General features: G+C 52.5%; 1 protein-coding gene across 1 annotated transcript in view; it reads left to right on the top strand.

Annotated features, from left to right (window-relative positions):
• PLXDC1 (plexin domain containing 1) overlaps window positions 1-22,484 on the top strand; it is a 62,596-nt gene that overhangs the window by 21,170 nt on the left and 18,942 nt on the right. Inside the window, exons 3-9 of the mRNA XM_040497895.1 lie at window positions 6,821-6,964; window positions 7,258-7,327; window positions 7,951-8,073; window positions 8,454-8,572; window positions 9,742-9,841; window positions 19,874-19,969; window positions 21,638-21,655. Of these exons, the coding sequence (XP_040353829.1) occupies window positions 6,821-6,964; window positions 7,258-7,327; window positions 7,951-8,073; window positions 8,454-8,572; window positions 9,742-9,841; window positions 19,874-19,969; window positions 21,638-21,655 (670 nt within the window). The remainder of the gene's footprint in view (window positions 1-6,820; window positions 6,965-7,257; window positions 7,328-7,950; window positions 8,074-8,453; window positions 8,573-9,741; window positions 9,842-19,873; window positions 19,970-21,637; window positions 21,656-22,484) is intronic.

Raw genomic sequence — 22,484 nt, 5'->3', positions numbered from 1 at the left:
GCTCAGTCCGTTACACGTCCAACTCTTGATTTTGGCTCAGGTCATGATCTCATGATTCGTGAGATCGAGCCCCACGTCGGGCTCTGCACTGACAGTGAGGAGCCTGCTTGGGATCCTCTCTCTCTCGCTCTCTCTCTCTGCCCCATCCCCTGCTCAGATGCTCTCTCTTTCTCTCTCAAAACAAATAAAATGCAAACATTAAAAAACCCTGGAAGGTTCTGCTTCTAAAGGAAGAAGGAGAGAATGGTTGTTGGGAAACATTTATCCAACTCTGTCACGGGTGAACTTCCTACATCAAAACTGCTGGTGCTGGTGGCAGCATGATCAGAGGCCTGCAGGAGAAAATGGGAAATGCCCCTAAGGTTGGGGAATCCCACACTGGCTCTTTCCCCCTCTGTAGTCAGTCAAGAAGCCATCAGTGACTGGCTTTATAGAAGAAAAACATGGCGGCCTGTGTGTCATCAGGGAAAATTCTCCCAGAAATTGAGTTTCTCACTTGTCTCTTCCCATTCATACTCTCACGGTCTGTGCCGGTGAAGGACGTCTGGGGTCTCTCTGGATGACCCTCTGATCACCCCATGAACAAGACTCTTCTAGTTAGTGCCCTTTTGGTTCCGAGGAGCTATTTGAACTGTGTCAGGAGAAAGGTTTATAGTGAGGGGTAGAGGCGCATCTGGGTGGCTCAGGTGGTTGAACGTCAGACTCTTGATCTCGGCTCAGGTCGTGAAATCAGGGTCTTGGGATCAAGCCCCATTGTCAGCTCTGTGCTGGGTGTGGAACTGCTTGGGATTCTCTCCCTCCCTCTCCCTCTGCCTCTCCCCTGCTTGCGCTCTGGCACGCGCTCTCTCTCTCTCAAAAAGTAATATATATTTACCGAGGGCTAGAGACCTACCGTGGGATCCAAAGACTGGAGATAACGGACAGCCTGACCTCAGAAACCTGGAAATCAGTCAGAAACCAGGGCTGCTTTCTCTGTGTCTTCAGGCCCACCTCAGTGCTGGCCTCTCTCTCTTTTCTTTTTTAATGTTTTTCTTTATTTTTGTTTTTGAGAGAGAGACACAGAGTGCAAGCAGGAAAGGAGCAGGAAGAGAGGGAGACACAGGATCCGAGGCAGGCTCCAGGCTCCGAGCTGTCGGCACAGAGCCTGACGCAGGGCTCGAACCCACGAACCGTGAGATCAGGACCTGAGCCGAAGTCGGACGCCCAACCGACTGAGCCACCCAGGTGCCCCAATTCTTGTCTCTTTTTTTACTCACCCAGCATCTATTTATTGAAGCCAGATGCACATGAGGTCTTCCTTCTCCTTTCTGTGGACAAGCAGTCACGCTTAGGACACAGTCACCCACGTTCTGCGCTTGCTGCCCTGACGGACTCGCCCCTACTCTGCTGTGTCTCAGCTGGTGGAGCCGAGGGCACCTCTTCCTTGCTCCGAGAGCGACTCCCTAGCTACTTTCACTTCCTCAGAGAAGAGCTTGAGGAGTCAGGGGACTTCCTCCTGTGGGCAGGACGTCCCGGCTATGGGATGCTTTCCACAGACTTGGAAAGTCTTCCCAGAGGAAGCAGCTGTTTCCTTCACACGTGGCTTTTGTATCACCTGCCACTGGTGCTCAGGGAGGATGCTGTCCTTGTCACCAGACCACGCATCCTCGGCACAGCCTCCGGCCCCGTCGGCTGCGGGATCCTTGTGACTGAACGCATTCAGCAGACAGATCCCAACGCCTGCCAGGTGCCAGGTGCCAAACCCTGCACTAGGTAGGTGCTGGGGGGTGAGGAGATGAGCATGACGTGGTCCCCTAAGCTCTGTGTCCCATAAAGGACCCACGCTGGTCCTTCGGATGTGAGAAGTTTTAACCAATGACTGAAAAGTGGCCCACGGCACCTTCCAGTGGGGCAGTAACTTAAAGACCCGAGAAACAACAGACAGAGGAAAAGCCATTGTCATGGCGCGTGACTGCCCCGGTTTCAGATGGGGCCAGTGAGACGCGTCCCTCGTCACCCCACCCTCTGCCGTCTTAGCTGAGGCAGCAGAGACGTGTTAGCATCTGTTTGGGCTTTCCGACTGCAGAGCGTGGCTTCTGCCCAGGCCCCTCATGTCTGATGCGTGGAGATTTGGCAAAAGCTCTCACTGGTGAGTCCCAGGAAGGAGGTAATGGACACCAGACCCTTCTCCAAGCCTCCAAGCAGCGGTTTTAAACACAGGTCTGCTCAGGTTCCTAGCTGAGCGCTGCATCTGGTTGACTCCCACCACACCGGCGGGTGTCTGGACCCCGTCTGGTGCCGCCTCGCTTTGTTGGGTAACACGATCCCATTCTGGACACCAGCATGCGTGGTGGTAGAGACAAAACAGAGGATAAGCAGGTCTTCGACGGGCTGTGCTTTGTGACCGTTCACTCGTCAGCACGTCCTCCAATAAAGCCTATACTCTTGTGCTTAACTACTGTAGCTAAAGGCAGAGCTCACCCGTATGGGAATGGTCTCACAGGAAAGGTAGGTGTGAGGATAAGAAGCCTAAAAACCAAGTAAATCATCACAAGTGTGCAGCATATTGGGAGGGAGAAATCCAGGGTGGGGTGAGTAATGGGGGCATCAGGGAGGTGCTCTGAGCTAGTGATTGCTGACTTGAGGCCTAAAGGAAAAGGAGGACTCAGCTCCTGAATGGAGTGGGAGAGAGGTTTTGAGGCCCAGGAGGTGCCAAGGCCCTGAGGCAGACAGCACTTGGTGATTTCAGGAAGTGAAGAAGCCCAGCGGGGCTGAAGCACACAGGGTGTGGAGTACATGGGGGTGGTGGGTGGGAGCCAGACTACCATGTATCAGGAAGGGCTTGTGTTTTCGTGTCACAGAGGGCTGAATGAGCATCCCTCCAGACTATCATTGGGAACCCAGGTTCCATCCAGCTCATCACTTCACCATCCTTACGTGGCTCTTGTCCTTATCCTCACAAGATGGCTGTTGAAGCTCCAGTCATCTTCTCTACATTCCAGGCAGGAATAAGGAGAAGGGCAAAGGGAAGAGGGACAAGCAGTCAAATGTGAGCTGCACGAGAATCTTCCCTTATTAGCCAGCCTATAGCACGTGGTAACCCTTAACACATCCAGGGAATGAGGTGTTTCAGCTGGCTACATCGCTGCTTGCTACAGGTCCAATGTTCTGTTAGCAAAGAAGAGGAGGGAGTAGATATTGTATAGGCATGTCCAGAGTCTGCCCCACAGGGCCTTGTAGGTCATGGTAAGGAGCGTGGTCTGCATCCTGATACAGCTGGGGAGCCATAGATTGTTCTAAGCAGGGCGATAACATGGAAGGGGGAGACGACTCAGGGTTGCCCTACTTGAGCCACAGCAACACATATCTTTCGGCCTACATAACAGTTTTCTAGAACTGCTCTAACGCATTACCACAAACGTTGTGGTTTAAAGCAACAGACATCTATTCTCTCCCGGTTTGGGATGCTGGGAGTCTGAAATCATAGTGTCAGAGAGGCCATGCTCCCTCTGAAGACTCGAGGGGAGAATCCTGCCTTACCTATTCCTAGCCTGGTGGCTCCTGGCTCTCCTTCGTGTTCCTTGGCTCATCAGCTACATCACTCCAATCTCTGCCTCTGTCGTCACATGGCCTTCTTCCCCGTTTCCCTGTGTGTCTATATCCAAATCTCTCTCTCTCTCTCTTTTACAAGGACACCCACCATTGGTTTTAGAGCCCACCCTAATCCAGCCTGACCTCCTCATTTTTTTAAAAGTTTATTTATTTATTTTGAGAGAGAAAGAGAGCACGAGCAGGGGAGGGGCAGAGAGAGAGAGGAAGAGAGAGAATCCCAAGCAGGCTCTGCACTGTCAGCGTGGAGCCCGGTGTGGGGCTCGAACCCACGAACCACGACCTGAGCCAAAACCAAGAGTCGGACATTCAACCAAGTGAGCCACTCTGGCACGCCCCAGTCTGATCTCATCTTAACTTGATTATGTTTGCAACGATTCTACTTCCAAATAAGGTCTTATTCATAGGTACTAGGGGTTGGGACTTGAATATACCTTTTTTGTAGGACGCAATCCTGGAGGGCATGCAAAGGGACTAATGTGCCATCTAGACGCTGCTTTGCTCTCTTGGGCTGCTCGTTTCCCCCTCACCCGTAAAGACAGCCCAGAAATTAGGGAGGTGGGTTTACTTCCAAAATTTTGACCCAGTGCCAGGTGCGAGGCAAAAGGAAGGGGTCTGGGCTCCTGGCACGGGGCTGCCCTCACCTTGGCAAATACGTCTTCAGCTCTGAGGATGTGAGGGTCTTCAGTCGCGGGGGCAGGGGCAGCCTCACCCATCCCTGCGTGTCAGTGGCTCATAGCTTGGGGTGGGGGGAGGCATGGAGGGAGCAGACGTTTAAATAATGGGCTGAATGGTATCTAAACTTGAGTGCCTTTCTTCCAGCAGGCAAAATTTTAGGCTCACTGATGCCCTTTAATAAACCACTCTTTTGTCTGGAGTAAGTGGGGGGAAATGCAGGCTGGAGCCATGGCTGTGGCAGGTGGTCATAGCTGACCCTAAACTGGCTTCAGAGTTGGGGTCCTTCAGACTGCCCAGTGTAGTGCTATTCAGGTCCCCCTCCCTTTTTGCTTTGAGGTGGAGTAAAAACTACTCACACGTGAGTCCCAGGAAACAGGCTGGGGGCCATCACACTCGTCTTCTGGGCACATCTCTTTGCATAAGTTGGTGTGCATAGAGCTTTGTTTCTCGGCGGGTGATTTTTTTTTTTCTGTTTTTTAATTTTTTGGGGGTCAAGATGGGAATCCTCCTCAGAGGTGGAGGAGAGCTGAAGGTGCAGGGGGCAAAGACTTGTGGCATCTGATCCCCTGGGGAGTGGGTGGAAGAAGCAGACCCTGAAGGAACTGTTTTCCCAAGGGAGGCTGTGAGTTCTGGGCATCAGCACAGTGGCTTCGTGCCCATGGGCGGAGCTAGGAAGCAGCGCTTCCTCCTCTGGGTCCCCAGGGTGGATAACCGGCGGCAATGGGAGGTGGCATCATTGGCACGAGCACTGGCCCTTACCCCAGGGGTGGTGGCATCAGGGTGGGCCCCTCAGGTGGTCTTATGAGTAAAACCAGAAATCCAACAAAGGTGGGTCCATGTGACCCAAATAGCACACATGAGTCACCTCTTGAGAACTCCCGTGGATGGCGGGGGCTATTTGCAAAGGATGGATGTCCTCACTGGGCAAGCAGCGGGGAGAAGATCGATGAGAAGGTGATGGTTTAAGCTGAGCATTGAAGAAGTGGGGATCTGCTGGGGGGAGAAGGCAAGGAAGGTCGTTCCAGGCAGGAGGATCAGCATGTGCAAAGGCATGGGTGACCACTGGTGGCCTGAGACTGTCAGGGGAGTCTGAGCTGGTGAGTGGGTGCACAAGGCTGCATGGGGCATGAGAAAAGGCAAGAGCAGTGAAGCTAGAGACGGTGGAGCTGGCTCCTGATGAGACCTCGCATGTCAGGGTAGGGTTTGGGTTTTGTCTGGAGGACGGTGGGAGCCCCAGATGGCTTGTGAGCAGAGCGATGTGGCCTCGCACGTGTTTTATGTGTGTTTGACAGCCGCGCTGAGGGTGGGTGGAGGGGTGGGCAGTCTGGAAGCCGGAGGGAAGGAACCAGGCAGTGGCGGTGGAGATCGCCCCCTCCCCGCCACACCATGTTTCTTCTGCTCATCTTCCCCCCACCCCCCACCGTGCCCTGACCCCAGGTCCCCAGAGCATGTCACTTGTCAGAAGAGCAGAGTCTGCCTCTTGGCGGGTGGAGAGAACAGGCATCCCTCGTCCCTGCTCATGCTGGTCCCGGGGCAAGAGCTGGCTGGGCAGCTGGCGGCTTGGCAGGGACAACATGGTCTGCTCTGATGTGTCTGCAGCCACTGCCACCGGACAGCCTGATTAATGACCCGCCGCGTCCAGGTCTCCTCACGGGTCAGCAGCCCCGTCTCGGCAGCGGCAGCCAAGCGAACCAGCCTGCTCTGCCTCCTTCCCCCCGTGGCTGGCGCTCCCAGATGGGCTGAGATGCTGTGACATCGCCTCCTCCCCTGGCCCTGCCACCCTTTCTGCTAACTATTCCCTGTCCTCTTAAAAGTCCTGGCCCTAAATTCTCCCGTGCAGAAGAGGCTTTACGGAATGAACTCCCAGCCTGCCGCGTTCTGGCTTGTTCTCTATCCTCCCCGCATCGGGCGCGTAGCAGAAGTTAAAAATATGTCTCGAAGGAACCATTGCTGCTTCTCTACCCTTTCCCTCTGCGGGAAGGTCTGTGTCTGTGTGTTCCATTCGCATAAGTCCCACCTCCTCCATCAGACTAGCGATTTCCCAAGATCAAGGGTCGGCCTCCATCTTTGGGCTGGTGGCTTCTAAGATTCATTTTTTTTTTCTTTTTCCTTAAGCAGGGTAACCGCAGGGCAAGGACTGGGTCTCCCCTTCAGTCCGGGGGCTCCCCAAAGACAAGAGCTCTGTTTGGGGCTGCCTTGTCCGTCTCTCCCTCATGTCCCAAGCTGAGCTCTGCCTTGGGCGTGCTCTGTGGGTTCTCAGGGGCCACAGGGAAAGCCTCCTGGCCTGTCTGGGAACGGCAGGGCTAAGCGTGGGTACAGCGGGTGTGGATTTGGCTGGGGCCAGAGCCGTTGGGGCATGGCGAGGGGCTTGGTACTGAGCTGTCGTCTGGGGCCAAGGGGAGCCCAGGACATCCAGGCCTACACGAGCCTTCGAGGCTATAGGCCCAGTGTCAGGGAGGGCTGTGACTTCGCATGTGTGGGGGGGAGGAGCAGAGGATGGCTCCTGGCCACCTGCTCCTCATACCTCCTGTGGGCTCTGTCTTGGTGGTGGCAGGAAGACAACCACAGCTACTATGTGTCCCGTCTGTACGGCCCCAGCGAGCCCCGCAGCCGGGAGCTGTGGGTAGACGTGGCCAAGGCCAACCAGAGCCAAGTGAAGGTCCACAGAATCCTCTCCAACACTCACCGGCAGGCTTCGGTGAGTATGCCAGACCCTGGCAGCACTGCCCTGGGCTGGGAGGCTGGGGGCCAACCCTCCATGCCCGCTCAGTGGGCATGGTTGTGACCTGAGGTCTGTGATCTGGGAGATGCGTTCCGGGGAACCCTGGGAGGGGGGGCGGTGGCCAGAGTTAAGGTGGCCACCTGTGGTCCTGGGGGCTTGCCCTGGACGTGCCTGCCCCCTACGTTGTCCAGACAAGCATGGGGCAGTGTGGGCACCCAGCCTCCTGGCCTACAGCATGGCCCATGCTGACTCTCTCCCGTGCCCTGCAGAGAGTGGTCTTGTCCTTTGATTTTCCTTTCTACGGGCATCCTCTGCGGCAGATCACCATAGCAACCGGAGGTAAGGCTGTGTTGGTGGGACTGGGGGAGATTTGGAGTCTCAGCCAGAACGTGAGGGACCTACCTGGGGAGGTTTATTGGAGACAGGGGTGTATAGAGAGACTGGGGAGGGTACCGCGTTGGGCTCTCTCGGGACCTCACTCTCAGGAGAGAGAACAGTGTGTGTGTGTTGGACCACCTTCCTGATGTTGGCTGACTTGCCCGTGTGTGTGTGTGTGTGTGTGTGTGTGTGTGTCCCTCTGGGTCAGCTCAGGCTAGCGTGGGTAATGCCTGTGGTCCCTGAGCTTCTGAGTCTGTGAATGAGAGAGAGGAGGAGACTTCACGAGAACGTGATTCTTGGGATCAGGCTCCTTGTCGAGATGAGGGGCCCATCTTTGATTCCTGTGCCCTTTCCCAGGGACAGGGAGAGGTGGGAGTTCTGTGCCCACCTGGAGGGGCAGGGAGAACCTTCTCTGGTCTGGGGCCCTTTTGCTCCACACACCAGACCAAGAGCCCAGCAGGTGGGGGTTGGGGACAGAAGTCCAAGATTCTCTTCCAGCCCCACCTGCACTATCCCTTCCTGCATAAGGAAGCAACCTCTCTAGGCCTTCTCTAGTGACTTCTATGCATTTGTCCGCACCCCAGGCTTCATCTTCATGGGTGACACGATCCACCGGATGCTCACGGCTACTCAGTATGTGGCGCCTCTGATGGCCAACTTCAACCCTGGCTACTCTGACAACTCAACAGTCGCTTACTTTGACAATGGTGAGAACAGATCTCAGAGTTTAAGTCACCTGGCTCCAGGGCACAGCCCCTTTAGCAGAGCCCAAAGTCTAGAGAGGACAAGGGACTTACCCACGGTCACACAGCAAGGCCACCACCCCACCTTCCCGTGTTCAATTTCCTCATCTAGAAGATGGCAACAAGATGCCTGCTACCTAGCAGGGTCTGACGAGATAACAAAAGAAAAGTGCTTGGCTCTTAGCAGAGGTGACAAATATCAGAGACCTTCGTTGTTTCTTACTCTCACCAGATTGTCCCTTGAGCACCCAATCACCCTCAGACCTATGTGGGCCGCCGATTCCGCGGGGCCCTCCTCCCTGCACTACCTTCCTGTCCAGCCGGGTCTCTGCTCCCCTCCCTAGGGACGGTCTTTATTGTTCAGTGGGACCACGTCTACCTCCAAGGCCGGGAAGACAGAGGCAGCTTCACTTTCCAGGCAGCTCTGCACCAAGACGGCCGCATTGTATTTGGCTACAAAGAGGTGAGTGAGCTTAGCTGCAGAGGTGGCCGGGTCTTGGAGTTTTTCATTCAGCAAATATCTGTAAAGAACCTGCAACGTGCCAGGCATAGGCCTCGGTGCTGGGCAGACAGCAGTTAATGAGATGGCCATAGGCCCTGCCCATGTAGAGCTAGAAGTCTGGTTGGGGAGATGGACAGTAATTACAGGGACAAATGTAGAATCACCACTGTGACAGGTGTTCCTAAGTCGAGGTGCCTGGTGCGAAGGGAGCCTTTCATGACGCTCTTCCTTCCTTTCTTTCTTCCTCCCTCCTTCCCTCCCTCCCTCCCTTCCTTCCTTCCTTCCTTTTTTTCCTTTCTTGTTTTCTTTCTTTCTTTCTTTCTTTCTTTCTTTCTTTCTTTCTTTCTCTTTCTTTCTTTCTTTCTTTCTTTCTTTCTTTCTTTCTTTCTTTTCCTTCCTTCCTTCCTTCCTTCCTTCCTTCCTTCCTTCCTTCCTTCCTTCTTTCTTTCTCTCTTTCATGAGGCTTTTTACCTGAGCAGAGGTCAGGGGAGGCTTCCCTGAGGAAAAGAGTTGAAATCTGCAGGATGTGTAGGAGTTAAGGAATCAAAGAAGAGAGAGAAAAGCACACTCAAAGGTCCTATGGCAGGACAGAGCATGGCTGGTACAAAGCATAAGAAGAAGACAGCAAGACTGGAGGGGAGAGTGGGGAGCAAGACAGGGCAGGAGGACACCCAGATGTGCCTTTGAGAAAGGTCACTCTGGCTTCAGAATGGAGAACAGGTTGTTGGTGGCTCAGAGGAAAGGTTGGGAGATGGTTTTGGAGAGAGAGGTGTTGCCGGCTTGGAGTAGGGTAGGGTAAGATGGAGAGAACTGGACAGATTTAAGAGCCAGTTAGCAGGCTAATTAATAGGAGTCAGAGATGTGTGAGGTGGAGGAGGGCGGAGATGAAAGAAAGGGTGACTCCCAGGTTTCCAGCCTGCGTGGAGGTATGGCAAAGAAAAAGGAAATGTGCTGGAGATGGTTGGAGTAGACTTGCAATTTGAATGGGGGCCCACTGGATTTGAGGTGCCCTCGAGTCCTCCAAGAGGTGGCACGGAGCAGGCAGAGGGGTGTGGAGGTCAGAGGGGACGTCCAGGCTGGTCCAAGGGTGTTTTGAGGGGGTAGATGGAGCCTCTTCTCCCCGGCTGCAGATCCCTATGTCTGTCCTGGAAATCAGCTCCTCCCAGCACCCCGTCAAAACAGGCCTGTCAGATGCCTTCATGATTCTCAACCCGTCCCCGGATGTACCAGGTGAGTCCCCAGGGGTTCCGTGGAGCGCTCAGCGGGCTTGGACTGAGCTCCGACTGACCCAGACTGGGTTGGGGGCGGGGGGACTGGCAGTGGTGGAGGTGGCTGGATGGCTGATTGCTGAGGGGCGCTGAAGGAGGATGAAACACATAATGAGTTCTCATTTTCCTTCATTAAAGCAGAGGAACCATTTTTTCCCAATGAAATCTCCAGTGGGAGGCGACGCTCTGGGTTTGGAGGGGAAGGGGAGCCACTCAGCACCACATCCACTTAGAAATTCTCCACAGGCACCAGATTAGAGTTTTTGAGTCCTTCCAGAACACAACCATGATTACATCCCTACCCCACGTGGTAGGAGCATCACCGGGGGTTCAGGGGATGGAGGCCAGTCCCAGCCACATTATTAACTGTCTGTACTTCAGGAAATCACATCTCTCTAGCCTCAGTTGCCTCATCTGTAAGATGGGGGTGTAGCTGGAGCAGTGCTTTTTCCTTCCTGGTCCTCCTCCAGTTCTGATATTTTTTGGCATCACAGCACTTTTTCTTCTTCTGATCCCCTGCTCACCCCCATGGGGGTCTTGAATTCACACTTCTGGGGGAGGCACTGTAGGCACACTATCCATTGCTTCTGAACCCTTGGCTCAGAGTCTTTTGAACCTGACCTCTTCTGCTATGCTGTGTATACAAAAGTCCCTCTGTCTAACCTATAGGACCCCCAAGCAGGAGACCCTTGTCTGCTCTTCTCTGTCCCTACCGGTGCTTGATGGGACCAAGGAACATTCTGAACTCCACCCTAGCCACACCAGGCTGGTTGAGAGGATGTGCTTGGGAGCCACCAAAGTGCTATCCTGTAGACGGGCACGGCACTACCTTTCTGGACACTCCAGGGCTTCCTGGGGAAGCATACATAACTTGCATCTGTTAGTTGAGTTCCATCAATACACATGCTCTGAGTTCCTGCTATGCACGAGGCCACTATGTTCTGGGTGCTACTGAGATACGATGAAGAGGAAGATATGGAGGGATTCATCATCTGAGCAGAGCCTCTGTCCTTAACAGAAATCTGAGGGAAGGGACCGAGGGCTCATGTTAGAAGTCTTTATCCAGGAGCCGCCACATGCAAGGTTGAGTATAGTGTTAGGGGCTTGGCTCTGGAGTTGGAAGCGGGGATTCGAGTCCAAACTCTCCGTAAGCATCTGACCCCTGGCAAGTCACTTAACCTCTTAGAGCTGATTTCTCTGTTGGCAATTGGGGATATAAGTGGTTCATGCTCCCTGCAGCGAGTGACTTGTGAAGATGAACACGGTGACGTCCAACAAGTGTTTGGCCTGATGTCTGGCACGTCGAGTTTGTGAGTCCTATATTAGAATATCTTTCTCTGCCAGCCTTTATCACGCGACTCAGTATTTTATAGTCCAGCAGGGCGTCTGGTACAGTAGCAAACAGTGCAGAAAGAGGAGCACGTGATGTCCTGATGCTGGTGTGTCATAGGTCAGATGCCAGGACCACAGCACTTCCATGTGACTTCTGCAACGAGTAGCAAAAAGTCACATGCTAGAGCGGCTGTTTGCACTTGATGCACCACACCTTGGAGGTTTGTGCCGTCAACATGAATTACCATCCTGTTCTTTATGAATGCTCTCCCTTATCGGAATCTATAAAATGATATTTTTTTCATGAATAAATGTATCCGGTCTAAAACTCAAAAGATACAAAAGGCGGTATAGAAAAAATCAGGTTTCTCTCCCATCCCCGACCCCTCTCCCCTAATTTCCCTTCCTGGAGGCCACCAGGGCTACCCAATTATTTCTAGAGCTATAAGCCTACAGGGAAGTATACGTTTGGATATTTAACACAGAGAACGGCATGTGATGTCACTGTTCTGCACTTGAACAAAGTGTATCCTGCCCATCCTTCCGTATCAGCCCACACCTCGTTCTTTTTAATGGCTACTTGATAGCCTGTTGCATAGATGTACCTTAATTTAGCCAATCCCCTGGACATAGGCTTTACCGTTCCCAATATTTTGCTACGACAAATAACGCTGCAGTGAATATTCTTGCAAACAGCTATTTTTATGCCCCTTTGTGAGTATTTCCATAAAATAAGTTCTACCTACTCCACCTACCCATCCTGACCTTCCCTGAACACCCAGGACACTAGCAAGCAGCTCACCAAGCCTCTGCTCCAGGCAGCATCTGTTCTAGCTGGTTGGGTAGCACATGTATTGAGCTGGTTGCTAAATAGTTTCAGTGTCACTCTGATTGTATTAGTTAGCTATTGCTGCGTAACAAATTATCCTGAAATTTAGCAGCTTAAACACACACACACACACACACATACACACACACACACACACACGTTATCCCAGAGTTTCTGTGGATCAGGAAGCAAGGCACAGCTTAGCTGCGTCCTCTGGTTCAAGGCCTTGCACAGGCTGCTCTCAAGGTGCTTGCCAGGTTACAGCCCTCTCAACAACTGTTTGGGGTGGGGGTCTGCTTCCAAGAGCTCTCACGTGATTGTTAGCAGGGTTCACTTCCTTGAGGAGGCCCCCCCCTTGGCTCCTGACACGTGGACCTCCTCATAGGACAGCTCATAACATGCTAGCTGGCTTCCACCAAAGCAGGCAAGCAGGAGAGCAGTAGAGGGTGAGCAAGACAGAGGCCGGTCTTCTTGTAACCTAATCTTAGAAGTGCCATCCCATCACTTTTGCCATATTCTGCTGGTTACAAGCAAGTCGCTAGGTCCAACACACTCAGGACAGGATTCCACAGGGTGTCAACACCAGGAGGCAGGGCCACTGGGGGCCATGTTAGAGGCTGCCTGATCACCACACGGATAATCCCATCCCCAGGCTCTGAGATTTACAATATCTTTTTTTTAATATAAATTTTTAATGTTTTATTTATTTTTGAGAGAGATAGAGAATGAGAGGGGGGCAGGGGAGAGAGAGAGGAAGACCGAATCCAGGCTCTGAGCCCACACAGAGCCCGACACGGGGCTCAAACCCACAAACCGTGAGATCGTGACCTGAGCCAGAGTTAGACGCTCAACCGACTGAGCCACCCAGGCGCCCCTGACCTTTACAGCATCTTCTGTAGTCATCCTCCCAACACTGTAAGTGGGGTCTGTACTTTCTAAATGAGGACAGAGGCTCAGAGACGCGAAATGACTTGCTTGTGGTCACATGGCTACGAGAGAGACCTGAAACCCAGATCTTCTGTTTTTCTTCAACCCCGGAGTCGACCATTGAGACTTGCTAAATCTAATCCACCCCCATTCCAACCAGAGGGGTAAATCCTTTCCTCCTCAGTTCCCCAAAACACCCACACCTCCCAGGCTGTTTTGCAGGAAAGGCAGTTCTTAGTGTCCACGTCCCCCTGCCCGTACGCATTGCTGAACCCCGTCTGCCTCCTCGGTGGCTCCCTCACAGGGCTTTGTGGGCTGGCGGAGTCTCAGGAAATGTGTGTTGGATCCAGCTGTTGTATGAGGGTGAATTAGAGGAAGTCGGATCCCCCAGGGAGTGTCTGCATCTGAGGTTTCTCTGTGATTCTGGAATGAAAGGCTGTTTTAGAGCAAGCCAGGGAGATACGGGGAGGCGGGAGGAAGGGCAGGGGATAGCCCACCTGACACAACAGGAGGCAGGGCTGTGTTGTGGGAGCTGCTGGATTAGGGGCTCCAGGTGCTGTTTGCTGAGGTGTGAGGTCCACCCGCCAGGGAGAGCCGGCACCTGCCCCCCCCAGACACTGCCCCGCAGCTCCCAGCCTCTCATCCCCTTCCTTCTGTCCCCCATTCCTTCTCGTCACTGCCAGATCTGATCATGTCATTCTCTGGCTCCTTGTTGCTTGCACCATGAAGTGAAAATCCTCAGTGCGGCGTTCAAGGCCCCGTGCAGCTGGCACGGCCCACCTTCATAGACTCCTCTCTAGACCCTCCCATCACCTGCCATTCTCTGTCAGGCCATCACCGGTCTGCATGCTCTGTTCCCTAAGCATGCCAAGGGCTGTCCACATCTCTAGGACCCAGTTCCTTGCCTAACATGGCCCCCATTTCAACTCTTTTGCCACTTGGCAAAACTCTCCCCATCCACTGCTGCAGCTCAGATGTTGCCTCCTCCGTGCGGCAGAACTCACGGTTTCCTCAAGCACCTTCTCCCCAGCGCTCAGCCCCGTGCCTGCCGCAGGGCAGACACTCAAAAATGAAAAATCGCACAAGAATGAGTGTCACCGAAGGGACCTTGTCCTCTGCTCTCTGGTGCCCCCCAGTGAGAACAGGGGCCTGATGTCACTTGCGGTGAGGAGTGAGTACTTGGGTAATGAGTTGCATCTCTAGCCTGGGCTCCAGGCATAGACGTGAAGAGGAAGATTGAGGTGTGGGTGGGGCATATTCATATGCATGCATTTTCCTGGGACAGCATCCATGGCCGTCACGGGGCTTCTAAATGGGCCACCACCTCTGCTTTGGGGAGTGATGGATTTGATGTGGCTGAGAGGTCAGATTCCTCTGGGTCTGCTATTCGACCCACAAGTAGAGAATTCGTTTGGCTTACGTTGAGCTGCCAAATAACAGTAAGTCCCAAATAACCATGGCTTAAATGAGACGCAAAGCCAAGGACAGCTCTCTGGTCTGTAGTTAGGGTTATCCCATTATCACCACAGATACTCCCATTGTCCAAGCCCCCCTCGGACACCGCCACCAGAATGGAGGGTGTCCCTGTCTTTGAACCCTAGCTCCTCCCTACCTGGAGTGCCAGGAAAGGTGGAGTTTGGTTTCCCCACTATTCCAGAACCACCCAGCCCCTGAACCTGGCCTGGGGGACCGTCTCCTTCCCCAGGCTCCAAGTACCTTCCTGCCACCTTTACCTGAGGGTGGAGGGAATTCAGAGCAGTCTCACTCCTGGCATTGAGGGGAGGAGGTGCTGCAAGCGGCCAGAGTTCTTCTTGCCATTTACATATAGAAACTGCTACATCGATTTTGCAGCAGAGAATCTGCAGAGCGTGCCTGATGCAAAGATCTACGTGCAGTTAGCAGCAGCTATTTGCAGAGGCAGGCAAAACACACAGGGTAACTTATATGCTCTTTATTTGGCTGCCAGGGGCCCCCAGAAGTCAGTATAATTTCCTCTATTCATTTGCTTAAAAAACTCTTTCTTTCATGGACAGCATAAAAGCAACGTTAGTGTAGCGACGTCAGAACTGAGATGCTGAATTAGTGGAATCAGTTAATGAGGATTTCATTATTAAGGGCTCCAAATTGTAGTCCTGTTCCTTTGTGTTTACCTCTGGGGGTCCCTGCTAGGGCTCCATTTATGATTATTGAATGAATAATCGAATGAGCAAAGAAATACATGAACGAGTAGGTGAAAACTTTTTCTGGAACCGCCATCTTATATCTTTTGTATCGTAACCACCCATTTTGGAGGGCAGTTTGTGACAGGACTTGTCAGTCTGATCTCTTCTGACTGATCCAACCCTTCCCCACTGGTGTCTTGTTTTGAAACAACACGGGACATGCAAACCTCTCTTTTGAGCCATTAACATTTCTTGGTGGGGCGCCTGGATGGCTCAGTCAGTTAAAGCATCCAACTTCGGCTCAGGTCACAATCTCACGGTTCGTGGGTTCGAGCCCCGCATCGGGCTCTGTGCTGACAGCTGGGAGCCTGGAGGCTGCTTCAGATTCTGTGTCTCCTTCTCTCTCTGCCCCTCCCCCGCTTGCACTCTGTCTCACTCGCTCTCTCAAAAATAAACGTTAAAAAAAAAATTTTTTTTTTTTTTTTTTTTATTTTCTTGTTTGGGCAGCTGGGCCTTCTGTGTCTGGACCCTAGTATTTCTGAATCTTTGATGAGTGGAAACAGAGATAAAGCAGAATGTCTCAAACTGCCAGAAATGTGGCTTTGGGGCAGCCTCTGTCTCAGTTCTGGAGAGATCTGTTGGTCATGCAGATGGACGTCATCGTCCTTGGGTGAGCCCCAGATGTTGGCGAGCTAATCCAAAAGCAAATAACTCAGGCGGGGATATTAAGAGTTCTGTTTATAGAGAAATAAAAATATTCCCAAAGCCATACACTCAACCAAGTACAAGTTGGCAACAGTTGAAGTGAGCAAATATTTTTAATCAGAGATATATTTCCATGCACCCCCCCTCCCCCCCCCCCCTTCCTACCACACTCATCTCCCCTGCCTTGGGTTAGGGCTGTGTCAGGTTTTGCAGGGCATCTGACCCTGTCTGGCTGCATCCTCACTTGAAGCACATCCTCAACTCTGTTCCCCAGCCCAGGTGGTGGGGAGACCCATCCCTAGATTCTGGTGTGAGGTTTGCTGGGAACCTCGCCTTCCCTGGCTGCTGTGTGTCCATCTCTACCCCTGAACTGGGCGCGTTGACAAGTTCATGTCTCCATTTTGCCCAACCCTGGCTCCATTGGTCCCTCCCATTTCTCCTTCCTTCTGATCCTGGGTGCAAGGTCTCTCTCACATCCTTGCAGGGGGAGAAATCCTGAAAGCCAGCTCTCCCTCCACTTGGAGTTCTAAGTTAGGAAGGGGCATGTCTGGCTTTCTGCAGCCCATTGGGGGCCGCCCTTTTGGGAGAAGCCGTGGCCTGTGGTGGGCTAGGGAGGAAGGGCATTCTTCCTTTGGGCTGTGGGCTGAAGTTATAATAAGTTGCTGAGGTTCTTATGGCTCCCTATAATCCATTCATTCATTTACAGTCATTTCTTGAGGCCCTGTTATGTGCAGGGCCCGGTGCTAGGGGCTGGGGGACAGACACAAATAACTAGCAGGCTCTGCCCTGGGGGAGCTCACAGCCTGGTGGGGCAGGTGGCCAGCAAAGTTGATACTGATGGATCAGTGTAACAGGTGACACTAGACATTGTGCAAGAGACTGTGAAGCTCAGTAGAGGGGCCACCAACTAACTGTGCCCGAGGAGGGTGGAGAAGCCTTCAAGGAGGGTATGACCTTTGAGCTAGCCTTGAAAGAGGAAGCAGATAAAGGAAGAAAGATTCACATAGACTCCAGACCCCATGGTCTCAGGCTCCTTGGAAGACCTGGAATTTCACTTTTTTCCCCCCTATTACATTTTCGTGCTCAAAAGGATGATTTTTCAGAAGGAGAGACAGCCTCTGGGGGTGGTGGGTGGGATGGAGCTGTGGAAGGCTGCCTGGGGGTCCCCTATCTAAATTTTTTTTAATGTTTATTTATCTCTGAGAGACACAGTAAGACAGAGAGACAAAGTACTAGCTGGGGAGGTACAGAGAGAGAGACACACACAGAATCTGAAGCAGGCTCCAGGCTCTGAACTGTCAGCACAGAGCCCGACGCGGGGCTCGAACTCACGGACCGTGAGATCACGACCTGAGCCGAAGTCGGACGCTTAACCGACCGAGCCACCTAGGCGCCCCCTTGATTATTTATTCTTAAAAAAAACATTGTAAATGTTTCCCTTCTACTCTTTTAGAAACACAAATCCAGTAGTCCCCCACCTTATCCAAGGGAACATGTTCCAAGATTCCCAGTGGATGCCTAAAACCACAGGGTAGTACTGAAGCTTATGTATACTATGTTTTTTCCTATATGCACCTACCTATGATAAAGTTTAATTTCTAAATTAGGCACAGTAAGAGATTAACAATAACCAGTAATAAAATGGAGCAATTGTAACAAAATAATGTAATAAAAGTTATGTGAACGGGGTCTCCCTCTCAAAATACCTTATTGTACCAATCTCACCCTTCTTGTGAGGATGGGAGGTGACTGATACAATGCCTGTGTGATGAGATGAAGTGAGGCGAATGACATGGTTGACCGCGGGTAACTGAAACCGTGGAAAGGGAAACTGCGGATAAGGAGGACTACTGTAAAGAAACCATGGGGGCACCTGAGTGGCTCAGTCCGTGAAGCGTCCAACTTCGGCTCAGGTCATGATCTCGCAGTTGCGTGAGTTCGAGCCCCGCGTCAGGCTCTGTGCCAAAACCTCAGAGCCTGGAGCCTGCTTCGGATTCTGTGTCTCCCTTTCTCTCTGCCCCTTCCCCTACTCATGCTGTCTCTCTCTCTCTCAAAAATAAACATTAAAATTTTTTTCAAAAGGAAAAAAAAAGAAACCATAACCACGGTGTGCTAGAGACCTTTGTGAGGAGTCACACGAGCAGAGTGACCACATCTTTCCCCAATTCTGTGTTCAGTGACTCCAAACTGGTAGTTTGGAATCAGCACGGGGAGTATTTACTTCACAGAAATCAGCAGATGCCACAAGTCAGGACTCATTCATTGCATAGCATGTTTCCAGGACATTCTGCAGTTGGGAATGTTTCAGGGGCTGAGGTGTCCATCATTACTCTGCTGCAGAGCAGTGTGGGGTCATAGGAAGACAGCATGTCTTAGCACCAGACCAACTGGGGGTTCAATCCTGGGTTAAGTAGGAGGCATTGATTCCAAGACTGGGGATAAATATATGATAGAAACATAGATGAGATGTTCTTTTAGGAAGCAGATGCTCCCCTGGATTCTTCATTCGGGGGGCGGGGGATGGGACATCCAGCCATTGCACAGGATGCTGAGAGTTGAGAGGCTCAGCTGAGAGAGAAACATGTATCCTTGCCTATTCTGGGTTTCTAGTAATAAAAACCCAACTCAACAAGTTTAAGTGGAAAAGGGGATATGAAGTAGCCCAAAGAACCAAAGGAAGAATTGATGGCTAGGGAGACAGGGACCAGGCAGGTCCTGGGACACCAGAGCCTAGAAAGCCACCAGAACTTCCTGCTTCATCAGACCTGTGGCCATTCACAGACCTGGAGCGTGCATTTTCTCAGCTTCATTACTAGAAAGCAAAGGGTCTTTGTTTACAGTTGAAAAGTCCCAGGGAAGGTCCTCTGATTGGCCCAGCTTGCATCAGATGCCCAGCCCTGGACCAATCACTGTGTAGCCAGGGAGGCGGGGTCAGGGAGGAACATGGTAGCTTCAGGGCAGGCCACATGTAGGAATGGACTAGGGGTAGTATCCCCAAAGGGGATGCTGTTTCCTAAAGGAAGAAGGGGTGCTGGGCAGGCCAAACACTATGCAACCCCTTCCCCTTGTAGGGAAGCTCATTCACAAAGCTCAGCACCTACCTGCCTGCCTTTCAGAGCCTAAGGAAATCAGCCCCAAGTCATGGTTCTTGGGTGGGTATGGGGATGTCGTGGGAAACATCAAAGCATCACAGATTGTCATTTTAGGAGAAGTCATTTCATCTACAGTTCCACTTTTTTCCTCCCAAGGGTGTTGTGGGAGGTGTTTCTGTCCTTCCACATCACGAATGAGAAACTGAGGCCCAAGAAGGGGAGCAGAACTGGAATCAGAACTCAGGTCTCTTGACTCTGATGTCCTGTAGGGAGTTCGTGCAGGGACTGAGGCAGGACATAAGCCAAGCCCCAGGCCCTAAACCTTGCTCTGGCTTCCATCCAGGAGGGGAGAGTTTCTCTAAGTTCAGCCTGTGTATCTGCAGATGTTTGCAGAGTGCTCACTGTGGGTCAGGTTCAGGACCAGATGCTCCCAGTCTAGTGGCTCCGCCCTCCAAATAGACCCTAATGACCACACAATATGGTGAGCGCAGTGGGAACAGGGCACCTGGCCTGAGTGGAGACGGGGACGGAGCTGGCTAAGGAAGGAACCCTGCGCTGGACCTGGAAGGTTGAGCTAGACAAAGAGAGAAGGGGTGGAAGAACATTATGAATCAAGAGAAGAGCAGCTGTGAAGGCTCAGAGCCATGCAGAAGCATGGGAGCTCCTATGTCCTGACCTCAGCAGCAGCCGGGCCTCTGCCCTGAGCAGTTTAACCTGCCTACAATACAAAGCTCTCCTCTCAGGGTCAGTTCTTGTCTTCCTGTCTCCCTGCAGCTCCAACATCATTGTCCCAGGTTGATGAGCTTACTTCCTGCCCTCAGCGGCTGCGTACTGACTCCCTGTTCCACTCGCTGCAATCCCCTGCCCACCTGTCAGGCTCCAGGTACAAGCCTTGGAGCCCTCCGGCCGTGAGGTGCTCCTGATGACAGGCTCTGCCTCTGTTTCAGAATCTCGGCGGAGGACTATCTTCGAATACCACCGTGTGGAGCTGGACCCCAGCAAGGTCACCAGCATGTCAGCTGTGGAGTTCACCCCACTGCCAAGTGAGTAGGGGTCATTCCCACTGTCCTGCAAAGAGCGTTATAGTCAGACAATCTGGGTTCCATTCCCAGGCCCACCACTGATCCCTGGGTGGATATGGCCACGTAATTTCTCTGGGCTGCCATTTCTCATGTGTCACATGGGCCTGGCACTCCTTCCCTCCCAGAGCTGTGGTAAGAGTGAGAACCACAGTAAGTAGAGTCGAGGACATGAGTGAATGGAAGCTCTGACAACCAACTGGCGCATCCCCGGCCTGGGGCGTGGTTTGTACTTGGCACATGACAGCTATTGTTACTAACACACAATTAAACCCAGGGAAGGTGTACCTCCCAGAATTTTTAGACTCAGCCCCCAGGAAAGGTAATCCAGGAACTGAATGGATCAGTCCTTAAATTTCTTATTGCATTTTCCTTAGAGGAGGGGCAAGGTGGGAGTCCACAGGCAGGAGGCAGTAAAGCAATTTATCCTGCAGCCCTCCAAGAACCATGGCCAGGCCCTCTGCACCGCCCCCCCCCCCCCGCACCCCACTCACCCTCCACCCTCCACCCCACTCACCTACAGTTGAAGGCACACTATGGCTGAGGCCCCAGCTGCTGCTGACCCCACAGGATCAAGGTTAGATGCTCTTCAGGATATGGTCAGGGCAGCTGGGGAGAGACAGGGAGAGGAGGACAGCACTCCTGGTCTTGCCATTTTTTTTAAGTTTATTTCTTTATTTGGGGGCGCCTGGGTGGCTTAGTCGGTTGAGCGCCCCAATTTGGCTCAGGTCATGATCTCACGGCTTGTGGGTTCGAGCCCTGCGTCAGACTCTGTGCTGACAGCTCAGAGCCTGGAGTCTGCTTCAGATTCTCTCTCTATCTCTCCCTATCTCTCTGCCCCCCACTCCCCCCAACCCCCCCCACCCTGTTCATGCTCTGTCTCTGTCTCTCTCAAAAAATGAAAAAACATTTTTTTTTAATTTTTTTTTCCACGTTTTTATTTTATTTTTGGGACAGAGAGAGACAGAGCATGAACGGGGGAGGGGCAGAGAGAGAGGGAGACACAGAATCGGAAGCAGGCTCCAGGCTCTGAGCCATCAGCCCAGAGCCTGACGCGGGGCTCGAACTCACAGACCGCGAGATCGTGACCTGGTTGAAGTCGGACGCTTAACCGACTGCGCCACCCAGGCGCCCCGAAAAAACATTTTTTAAAAGGTTTATGTATTTATTTTGAGAGAGAGAGAATCTCAAGCAGGCTGGAGTCCGACATGGGGCTTGAACTCACCAACGGTGAGATCATGACCTGAGCCAAAATCAAGAGCCAGATGCCCAGACGCCCAGGTGTCCCTTATTCTTGCATTTTTATTTGTTTTTTATTTTTTTAATTGTTAAGGTTTATTTGGGCTCAGCAGGTGTCTTCCCCTGGAAAAGAGAAAGGACACAGACACCACAGGGTCACAGGACCACTTGCAGGTCACAGCGCCACCCTCACCCCCACTGCGCTCTTTCCGGGCAGGAAAGATGTGGGGCCTGAGAACCAGGGGCTCCTCAAGGACGCTGAGAGCAAACCTCAGCCCTAGCCCTTGAATAAACTGCACTTAGGAGCAAAGACATCCAAGGGCAGGGTAACTGCCTGGGCAGAAGTGAAACGTCCCGGGAATATGTTTCTGGGACACCGTCTGTATGTTTCAGCCACTTCTCACCCCTCCGGTTAATTTCGTGAGCATTTAATAGCGCACAGGACATCTGAAATGCAGACGAGAATTAAAGGTCAGTAGATTTTACACGTACCTCACGGAAGCTCCCAAGGTTTTTGACTAGAGCCTTTCAAGGGGCCTCCGGAGTCACTGGAATGAGCAGGCCACGGGCTCCTGTGTGGGTGCCCATGTAGATACAGCTGCCAGGGGAGGGGCCAGCGCTACCAAGGCTGTGATTTGAACCCCTGGAAGGCTGGTTACCTTGGTCCTGAGAAAACTCTGCATCCCCCCAGTGCAGGATGGCTCTGTTACCTTTGGGTGGAGGAGGACTTAGCCAAGATTCTTCCAGAGGTGTGGATGGGCTGTCTCTAAGCCATTGTGCTCTGTGGTTGGTTCTTCCCGGTCCCTTGTCTAGAAGAGACACTCATGAAGAGGTGGCGTGGGCTGAGGGTGGGAGCAGGGGGCAGGGAAACCCACAGTGGGATCTCAAGGCCAAGAGCTCAGGCTTTTGGCTCCCACAGACCTCAGGTCAAACCCAGACCTGCCACTCTTAGCTCCATGACTCTCTGTAAGCCTCTCAGTTCCCTCCTCTGTAAAATGGCGATAACAAAACCATCAATACATCAATTGCGTAAACATTTGTAAACTGCCTACCACGTGCCAGGTGCTATTCTAGGACCTCTGGATACACCAGGGAACGAAGCAGCCAGAGAGCTCTCGTTCTTTTGAAAGGACACAGTGCCACCTACAGCCAGTCCCTCCCATAGTGACTGGAGGTGGCCACGCTGTGCCCACAACAGCTTTTCTCCCACTCACCAAGGGCTGGTTCCCGGCTGCCATCT

The sequence above is a fragment of the Herpailurus yagouaroundi genome, unplaced genomic scaffold (assembly GCF_014898765.1).
Source record: "Herpailurus yagouaroundi ecotype Mexico unplaced genomic scaffold, PumYag 189, whole genome shotgun sequence".
In the NCBI taxonomy this organism is placed as follows: Eukaryota; Metazoa; Chordata; class Mammalia; order Carnivora; family Felidae; genus Herpailurus; species Herpailurus yagouaroundi.
This window is presented reverse-complemented; position numbering and strand designations above follow the sequence as displayed.